Raw genomic sequence first — 10483 nt, 5'->3', positions numbered from 1 at the left:
AGACAGAGCAGGGAGCAGAACAGGCAGATTGATGAAGTACACTGCTGAGGGGAGCAGTGGGCGGGTCAGGAGAGGTCTGCCGTGCCATGTGGATCCTCTGGGGCTGGGAATCGAACTTGCACTGAAGCAGCTGAGGCCAGCTTGCAGTGCTGTGTCCCAACCCACTGTGCCACCAGGGAAGGCCTGCAACTGAATTGTTAGCAATCACATAGCATCTTAGGGATCCACCTTAGTCCAGTCTCTCAAGGTGTTACCTTACGATGCTACACACGTGTGCAGTTCATCTAACAGAGCTCAAGTTTGCTTACCAGATTGCCTTCTGACCTGCTTATGAAAAAGACACACCAGATGGTCGATCCTGTCCTTTTTAAAAAAAGATTTACTTATTTATGCACACAGGAATTGGGGTACAGATAAGAGGTGCAGGGGGTGGGAGGATTCACCAGAGACAGAGTGGGGAGCAGAACAGGCAGAGTGACTGAAGTACACTGCTGAGGGGAGCAGCAGGCAGGACAAGACAGGTCTGCTGTGCCATGTGGATCAGCTCCCTGGCTGGGGATCGAATTGGAGCAGCAGCGGCTGAGGATAGCTTCATAGTGCTCCACTTTAACCCCTCGCGCCACCAGAAAGGGCCCGATCCTATCTTTATATTGTTTCTTTTTCCAGAAAGGAGTATTGCTTAAATTAATTCATCACCCAAGAGCATCTATCTGACATTTGGCTATTGGAAAAGATAAAATTCACTTTTAAAGAAGGAAGATTTGCCACCCCTTAAAAGGATGGACCAAAGGTTTTGCCTGCTATTGCCTCTTTTCACTGGAGAGAGGGGAGAGGCAGGGAGAGAGATGGAGTTATTCCGTCATGGGGATGATTCTAGGGAGGCCCTTTCTCAGAAAGTGGGGGGAGTCCTGGTGGGTGAACAGCTCAAGGTGCCCAGTGGGGCTAATGCCTTCAACATTACACACTGAAGAACTTTAATTGAAACATTTAACTGAAATATTCCTGAGGTGATGGTTTAAACAAATTAGGAATGTTTATTAACTTGCCAGCAAACAGATTTAGATAGTTCAGGTTCTTGGTATGAAGACGTTCTAGTAAATAAGATAATCTTGATCATTAAAATAGACCATCTTAAAAGTTACTACTGTTTTAGAGAGAAACATTTAAATATTTTAAAACACTTAATGTATTTTTATCAATTAACAATAAAACTCAAAAGTATCTATGAAATAATAAAAATAGTTCTAAAATTAAATGCTTACTTAGATCCTCAAAGTACAGCAAACTCTAACTATTGTGTATGAGATTATCGATATTTGTTTGTGACCTATGTGCATTTTAGTGCAGGTAAAGATAAAAATCCACTAGTGATCCCCAGATTTCAAAAGGCAGAAATTAAAGCTGTAAGCAATAATCTATCAAATTACACAACTGTCCCATAAAAAACCAGAAGATCATTATACAAAATCATATTCAGATTTTTATTTACCTATACTGATCTCCCCAGTTGATATCAGTCTATTTTTTTTTTGTTCCACTAAATTAAATTGCCCCTTCATTAAAAAAAAATTAACTTTGAAAAGTAAAATTTTCAGTCTCCTCTTTCAGTAGATTTAAAAAATAGGGAGTTGGTAGTTGGTAATATGTGTTTATTGAGATTCCAGTAGATTCTTTTTCTTTTTTCCCCATTTGTTGTTTCATCTTAAAAGCAATTGGTAAATTAAGAAGATTATTTTTTTAAACTGGAGTAACATTGGTTTGCCACACTGTATATGATTTAGGGGAAGATACAGACTCACATCTCCTGAGCCATCACCACACCAGCCTCATCATAATCCTACAGTCCTTTACCATAGACCAGTGGTCTCCTCCCTTTGTTCACCTCCCCTCCTCTCTAGTAGCCTCAATTCTGCAGTCATATCTCTAAGGTTTCTGGAGTTTTATCAGTTCCTTTGTTTTGTTTCTCTATATTCCTCATATGAATGAAATCATCTAGCATTTGTCTTTCACCTCTGACTTATTTCACTTTGCATAATTCTCTCCGTTCCTCCCATAAATGAGAATTCATCTCTCACCTACTCATCTGTCTTTGGAAACTTGGGTTGTTTTTATAACTTTGTTTTTGTAAGTAGATTCTTATAGCTTTGAGACCCTTAAATCTTCCACTAGTTCCTCTCCTCTCTCCCCTTTCTCACCCTGATTGATTTACTTCATACTCTAAATGACAGAGTCCCCCAAAGTTTTATTTTGCATCATATTCTACCTTTTCATATTTTAAACATCATCTCTAGATCTCTCTCTATAATAAGGAAAATGCAAATCAAAACCCAGTGAGATACCACCTCACACCAGTGAGAATGGCCCATATTAAAAAAAAAACAAGCAACAATAAGTGTTGGTGAGGGTGTGGAGAAAAAGGAACTCTCCTACACTGCTGGTGGGACTGCAAACTGGTACAACCACTATGGAAAGCTGTGTGGAGGTTTCTCAAACTGCTAAAAATGGAGCTTCCATATGATCAGCAATTCCACTCCTTGGTATCTACCCAAAGGACACAAAAACAATAATTTAAAAGGACACCTGCACCCCCATGTTTATTGCTGCCCTATTTACAATAGGGAAGATGTGGAATCAACCCAAATGCCCAAAAATAGATGACTGGATCAAGAAGATGTGGTATATATACGCAATGGAATATTATTCAGCAATCGAAAAAGTCAGCAATGCCCAAAAGTAGATTGCTGGATTAAAAAGATATGATACATATACACAATGGAATATTACTCAGCAATCAAAAAACTCATGCCTTTGCAGCAACATGGATGGAGCTGGAAGGGTCATGCTTAGTGAAATAAGCCAGAATAAAAATATATATATATACCAGAGGGTTTCACTCATAGCAGGAGTGTAAGGGACCTTGGGGAAATAATAATAATAATGTGCAACTATATACCAGAGACATTTTATGGGAGTAGAGTGGGGAACGGAATAAAAAATGGGGTGGGAAATGTGCATGGGACTATAGTGATGGCACACAGGTGAACTGGTGGTGGTAAGTCCATGGGGATTATAACTGAGGTGGAAAAAGGCACAAAATAAAGAATGATGTAAAAATAAATTAAAAAAAAAAACATGGCAAGAATGAGACCAGGGAAGTACATTAGAACCAGTGAGAGAAATCCTTGTGCATGATTCTAAGCTGGATCTATATATGGAAGGTGGAGTTTTGGATTTTTCCTTCCCCATATACTTTTAGACATAAGCTTACACACTAAATAATAATTTAGGAGTTGTGCAGGATAGGTGGAAAAGAAAGAGTGTAGAATCCAAAATACAGAATCAACAGGAAGAGGTAATGGAAGAGCAAGAAAAATGTTCACAACAGCTTTTATCATATTGTATTTGGGATGCAGGTGAGAAGATCAGTCAGCATTGTGACTGCAAACATGCAAAGCACCATCAGAAGCTTTACCGGTTCACTGACTAATAACGTGAAGGCACAGGTTTGGTACAAGTTCTAGATGAACATTTAGATGCGAAAGATTGAGAACTGCCACTTGTTAATATCAAGAAGCAGTTAGAGGGGCCAAAAGACATGAAAATAAAAAAGACATACATATTTAATGACATGCTACAGAGTTTACATTATTTATAAGAAGTGAAGATACCCTCTGGCTGAGTTTTAACTTGATCACTTGCAAACAGTTAGTTAAACTTTTACTTCGTTAATGGAGACACAAGCAATACCTACCTGAAAAGAAATACCTACCTGGAGGTAAATGTGTATTTACAGAGTGTTTTGCTTTGGGGAAAACAAATCCTCATCTTAGCTCTAATTGTAACTACTCCCAACTATTTGCATTTTCTGGAGGTTTAGGGAAGGACAGGGTGGATGACCATTGGTGTGTGAGATAGATTTGTTAAATCCACATTATTAATAAGAAAACTTCATCACTATTATAGAAGACTTTGTACATGATTATAGAAGACTTTGTGCATGATCATCTATGTGCAATTTTAAACTATTCTAGAAATAATTACTCCCTAGTTTTTCCCAAAGTTGAGGTGATTATGGAAGACTTGTGAAAGGGCAGGAATTGGTCCACAGGTTAATGCCAGAAAGTTGAGAAAATAACTGTTTTTTCTCTATGCATGAAATACTTTTCATGACCTCCTTCTGGCCAGATTCTCACAGTACAAAATAACAGCTTGAGCGAGGAACTGCATAATCCACAGAAAATCATAATTTTACTTCGGTTATTATACCGATAATTATAAGTGTAAAGATTAGGTTTTAGTCTTTCAGCTATCATATCAGATTTGCAAGACGTGCCAACAAATATTACAAATCTGACCAAATGCAAGGGGTGATAAACAGTGTCCTTATTGGGTCCCTGCCAAAAGATCAGTTTATTCAGCAAAGCACATTTCAGATCCAGCATTGAGGAAAAACTATGTAAAATAATATGGAAAGGAGTTCTTAATAATGAAACTAGCAACATTCGAAGTAGTTTCCACGGCTCTGGTAAGGAAACACTTAAAGAATTGTGATTTTGTTGGCCACAGTAAACCTAGCAAGAAATTCCAGCTAGATTACTCCACAGCTGCTCTGTCACCCCCAAAGGCACTCCTCCAAATGCCAGCACACTCATGCACACACACACACACACCTGCTGTCCTCTCCATCACTGTCCTCAAAAAGTCTTACTTGACTTGACAACTGAAGTAGCAGCAGTGGCCTGGCACAACTGCATGTGAAGGTCAAGTTGGTCACAGCTGTTAACTTGGGGTGTCATTATTGCTTACAGAGAAATAGCCTCAGAAAGTTGAGTTTTGGCAGCAAACTGTAGGTGACTAGAAGCCCCAAGAAATGCAGCTCTCAAAATTTAATTTGGGGCTCTCCCTGGTGGTGCAACAGGTTAAAGCACTGCATTATGAAGCTCTACAGAGTCACTGCAGCACAAGTTCGATCCCCGGCCAGGGAGCTGATGACCCACATGGTGAGGCAGACCTCTCCTGTCTTGCCCACTGCTCCCCTCACCAGTGTACTTCAGTAGATCTGCCTGTTCTGCTCCCCACTCTGTATCTGGTGAATCCTCTCACCCACCACAACTCTGGCCTGTACCATAGTTCTGTAAGCATAAATAAAATCTTTAGAAAAAAAAATTAATTTGAAGAGAGAAGAAAACAATGGTTACTTGGAATACTCAAGTTGTTAGGTTGACTAAGCTTTTTGACTGTGTCTATTGAAATGAAAGATGCTTCTTTTCTTTTCTTTTTTTTTTAAAGATTTATTTTTATTTATGCATACAAGAACTGGGGGACAGGCAAGAGGTATGGGGGGGATTAGAGGATTCATTGGAGGCAGTGGGGTGGGGGGTGGGGGCAGAGTAGGCAGATTGACAGCAATACACTGCTGAAGGGAGCGGTGGGCGATACAGGAGAGGTCTGCTGCACTACGTGGGTCAGCTCCCTGGCTGGGGATCGAACTCCTGCTGCAGTGGCTGTGGAGAGCCGCACAGTGCTGTGCTTTAACCCATTGCACCATCAGGCAGGGCCCTGAAACATGTTTCTTGAAACTCCTAAATATGGTATCTGTCAACACCAACACCAAATCCTTACACTCTCTGGAAGGCTTATCATTTTATACAGTCTTGGACCGGTAGGCATTGAGATGAAGTGATTTTTAGTTATTTGATCAGATATCCATAGCAACCTTTTTCCTCTTTGCAAGAATGTTATGATTGTGGTCATAATTTTATCCTTCATTTCAGTGGTAGATTAACAGAGGAGGAATAAGTCTGAATCATGCTATGGGCTATATGCGTTGGGATCTTCTAAGTAGTTTTTCATAATTTAAATAGAAATTTATATTTAAAATAAAAACTAAATTCTGGCCCTCCCTAGTGGTACAACAGGTAAGGACGCAGCACTGCAAGCTGGCCAAAGCTGCTTTAGTGCGAATTCAATTCCTGGCCCTGGAGGTGACCCACATAGTACAGCAGACTCCTCCTGTCTCACCCACAGCTCCCCTCAGCAATGTACTTCCTCAGTCTGTCTGTTCTGCTCCCCACTTATCTCTGGTGAATTCTCTCACTGACCCTGCACCTCTGGCTTGTACCCCATTTCTGAATGCATAATAAATCTTTTTTTCCCAATAGTTTATTTTCCCGTCATTTTGTGCACTTTTTTCATCTCAGTTGTAATCCCTTGGGGCTTCGCCTTCACTATAGTCCAGTGCATTTCCCTTGCCCCACTGTTTTTGATCTCATTCCCCACTCCACCCCCATAAAATGTCTCCGGAATATAACTGTTCAGTATTTAAATAAGTAAATCTTAAAAAAAAATTGTAAGCGTCCCTTTGGTGGGACATGAAATCAGGTTGGTAGGTATTCAGTCAGAACTTCATTTAAGAAAACAAATAAAATGGAAAAGACAATGCAAGCTGCATTTTATGTGATAGGCGTAAGCATTGTTTGGTGATACTTGTTTTAGTGTTGTGAGCGGTATGTGTACTTGTGCAAAAAGTATTTCTTACTCTAGGTTGTCCTTGAAAGTCACTTGGCAAAGCAGATTTTCTAATGAACAAGGGAAAACAACTAAAAGAACTTTTCTATAATGAGTAATTCTCTTTTATAATCAAAACACAATTACTCAGCTTTCTACATTGCATTAAAGGTATTCAAATCATTTAGAAGCAATTTTCTATTCATTTTCCATGGGCACCATTAGAGAATTAATAGGCTAGTGTTTGTTGACATGATTGTTTTCCATAAGTGGCTCCTCATTCTTGTTCTATTTATCTTACAAAACTGTAAGACAGTCAAGGGCTCTTGATTTTTCATTTACTGTTTCCCAGTGATGACCTATCTCCATGCAAACATGTGACAACTTCCCTGTCTGACAAATTGACCTATAACAAAACAGTATCTCATTGACAAAGTATGTAAAATAATTCCAATTCATCTATATAAGCACCCATCTGCATCCACACAAATCCGTCCGTATTAAAGCCCTTCAAATGTTTAAGAATTCATTTCTCAGAAACCACCGGTATGTGCAGAAGGAAAAGAGTCAACTCAGTTGTATGTTGCATGCTGCATCTCAGCACCAGAGAGGGAAGAGGCAGAGAATCAAGAGAAATCATTTTAGAGGTCAGAATTAACAATGTCTGATGTACACGTGTTGGAGAACAAAGACAGAAAAGTCCGTCCTCGGGACCGTGAGGCATTCACAAGTGAGTCACTTCATGCTGCCACATTTACTCTGGTTAGCTGATCTACTGTGACCACTTAAAGGTAATAGGGAAGCCTTTTTATAGGAAGTACAGTCACCGAAAAGAACAAGGAAGATTCTAAGAGTCCCATGAGTCACAATTTAGTGCACACCATTTAATGAGTACTTCCTTTGGGCCAGACACTATGCTGAAAATGAAATGAGTTTCCAAGCACTTAAAGCACACACGCAAATTACAGTTCTGTATGCACAGGGCTGGGCCTAAGTCACACCAAGACAGGAAGGCAGCTTAGAGGAGAGACACCCTACCCAGACTGGGAGTCAATGGAGACTAACTTACGTTCCTAAGGGGTGATGTTGGAGCTGAGTCTGGGAGAAGTGTGGGGAACTTTCTATAGGGGACTTAGGTTATATAGTACAAAATGTGTTCAGGTAATTCATGAACACATAAATTTGGCAAATCTTGAAACCAATTTGACTTGGTTTCAGCTGAGCGTTCAGGACTCCAAAGGTAGTTTGATGGGGCCGGGCCATAGTGAGACATGGGAAGATGCAGCGAGGCTGAGCAGGAGGGCAAGGGCAGGTGGACATGTCACAGGGGAATTAAAGTGGGAGGAGACGCAGGCTGGCATGCTATCCCAAGGATAGGTAACTTCGCACTCAGATTGACTACACATTCACTCATTCAATAAATTTCAAAATGCCAAGAGAAACTAAAAACCATTTGATTCATAGTTTCAGCTCCTTAAAAGTATAACTATTTTCTAATTATAATAATGAACAGCTGTATACCAGAGACATTTTATGGGGGTGGAGTGGGGAATGGGATCAAAAACAGTGGGAGGAGGGAAATGCACTGGACTATGGTGATGGCACACGGGTGATTCGGTGATGAGAGGATTAAAACTGGATTAAAACTGAGATGGAAAAATGCACAAAATGATGTAAAAATAAACTATTATATTATTATTACGAAAAAATTATAACTATTTTCAAGCCTTCCTGTTTCCTTCCATTTTTATTTCAGTTTCTTCTCTCTATTCCATTCTGGTACTAAAAAAATGTCTGCATTCTGCTTTATCACTTAACATTGACTGGTAAATCATTTCCCATGTAATTATCATTCATGCAATTTTAATGACTGTCGAGGCTACCATAGGCAGCCATTTTCTTTCTGTAAGGTTTGCAGGCCGTTTCCCGAGTGCCCTATGATATGACATTTTCATAAACAGTGTCTGCTTGAGGTAAATTCTTAGGTAATTCTAGTACACAGAGAATGGATATTTCTAGTCTTTTAGTTCCCAGGTGGGAGATGGCTTGTTGTTACTTACTGTTTTGCTCCAGGTAAGGCCGGTGGTGTGGTGTTCCTTGATGTAGGCTTGAAGCTCGCTCCAAATGTTTAGATAGGATTTCACCCAGTCCACGTGGCGTAAGTCACTTTGGTGTGAGAAAGAGTGGAAGAGACTGGAGTTAGGATCTATAATAAAATCTTCAAAAGGGTGGGGGAGATAGACATGATTATTAGGTCATTAAGGCTGTAGCTGACCCTGGAGCAACCTTCCTTGTGGCTTAGTCATTGGGAATCCAGTCAGAAGAGAAGTCTGGGCTGGTGGGAGGTTAGAGGGATGGTGGCAGAGCACTCCGGAGAGAGGCCCAGAGTCCTGACTTCAGGTGTGGAGCCAGGAGGACCACAGAGAGGGGACCCTGCCCACTGGGCCGATTAAGGCCCATGTGCTCTTGACCTCTCTAGAGGGAGATGAACATTCAAGGGAAGAGAATTTCCTTTTGCCCTGCTTCTGATCCCACTTAGAAGAGAATGTATTTTTGGGAAAAAGTATTGCAAGGGGAAAGGTGTTTGGTTTGTTTTCTAATAATTTGGGTGATTCAGTCATTGAAAGTAAAAACACTGGAGAATTTGCTATTGTAAACAATGATTTCCTCCATACCACTAAAGGAGCATTCACTTAAATTACCTTAATTTGATACACATAAGATGATGCAGAACAAACGGGATAGATAGCATTTTACCCCAATTTACTGAACCACGAGCGAGTAAAATGTTTACTTTTATAAATGCTTAATTTTTTTTCTAATGATTTACTTATTTATGCATTACAGAACTGGGGTACAGGTGTGGTGAGAGGATTCACCAGAGACAGAGTGGAGGGGACAGAGACAGCTGCTGAGGGGAGCAGTGGGAGAGTCAGGAGAGGTCTGCTGAACCTTGTGGGTCACCTCAGGGGCAGGGATCGAACTGGACACTGAAGCAGTTGTAACTCCTTGCAGTGCCGCGCTTTAACCCACTGAGTTACAAGGGAGGGCCCAGAAATGCTGAAATTTTAAAAGGCTGAGAGAACTGTTAGAGATATTAAACTTCCAGGAAGACAAAAAGTTGCATTTATTTTCTTTGAACGATTTCTATGCACATATTTTTTTTCCCACTCTGAACGAAATAGTCATAAATGAGACAAGATGAAATTTCAGCTGACAAAATATAATCATGAATCCGGGCCATTAATCTCAAGACAATCATTGAAGAAAATCTCTATTATTAAAGTTTTTGCCAAGAATGACTTTAGTCTGGGCATATTTTGATTTTTCTTCCTTGAACAGCTCCAAGTACCAGCAGCGGGCTTAGAATCATATTGCATTAAGTCCTGTCATTTGGGATAAAATGAAATAGATCACCCAAGTCATAATTCTCCAATCTTCCAAGAGGAAAAATGTGACTGCAGCTTGGTTGTCCATTTTTAGATCGACAGGTTCTTTAATCAAATCTATGAAATAATCTCATTCTCACTTTCTCCCACATTCACAATCAAAACCTTACCCTAGGTTTCTTATTCTATAGGGTCTTAGTCCAGAGCCTTCCTTTGAGGAAGAAGCATATACAACAGCTATGATTAGAACAGAGTACTAAAATTAGTACAAAATAGATGTGCACTTGCATACATGGTCACGTAAGACACACAACACATTTCTGTAGGCATTCCAGTAGGAGCAGGCTGCATGTTCAATATACTTTCTGGTACAAATGTATAAACAATGAAATCAAAATCTCTATAGGAAATTCATTTTTCTTTTATTATAGTCTAATTTTGACTTGAAGAAAGTTCTAGCAAAACTTTTACTTGAAGTCAGTCTCTACGAGATCACAGATGTCAGGGGACTGCCCCCAGGAGCTGTGACCTCGCCCTGTTTTCATTTGGCCTAGAAGAAACTCTGCTAGAGGCATGCACGCTTTGAT

At 40.0% G+C, this 10483-nt stretch overlaps 1 protein-coding gene across 1 annotated transcript in view; it reads right to left on the bottom strand.

The window, feature by feature from the left end:
* CAP2 (CAP, adenylate cyclase-associated protein, 2 (yeast)) overlaps positions 1 to 10483 on the bottom strand; it is a 141352-nt gene that overhangs the window by 28425 nt on the left and 102444 nt on the right. Inside the window, exons 7-8 of the mRNA XM_004693286.2 lie at positions 8568 to 8673; positions 8391 to 8442 (exon numbers count right to left, since the gene is read on the bottom strand). Of these exons, the coding sequence (XP_004693343.1) occupies positions 8391 to 8442; positions 8568 to 8673 (158 nt within the window). The remainder of the gene's footprint in view (positions 1 to 8390; positions 8443 to 8567; positions 8674 to 10483) is intronic.

This window comes from Condylura cristata, unplaced genomic scaffold (assembly GCF_000260355.1).
Source record: "Condylura cristata isolate star-nosed mole 26May11 unplaced genomic scaffold, ConCri1.0 scaffold00037, whole genome shotgun sequence".
NCBI classification, from domain to species: domain Eukaryota; kingdom Metazoa; phylum Chordata; class Mammalia; order Eulipotyphla; family Talpidae; genus Condylura; species Condylura cristata.
This window is presented reverse-complemented; position numbering and strand designations above follow the sequence as displayed.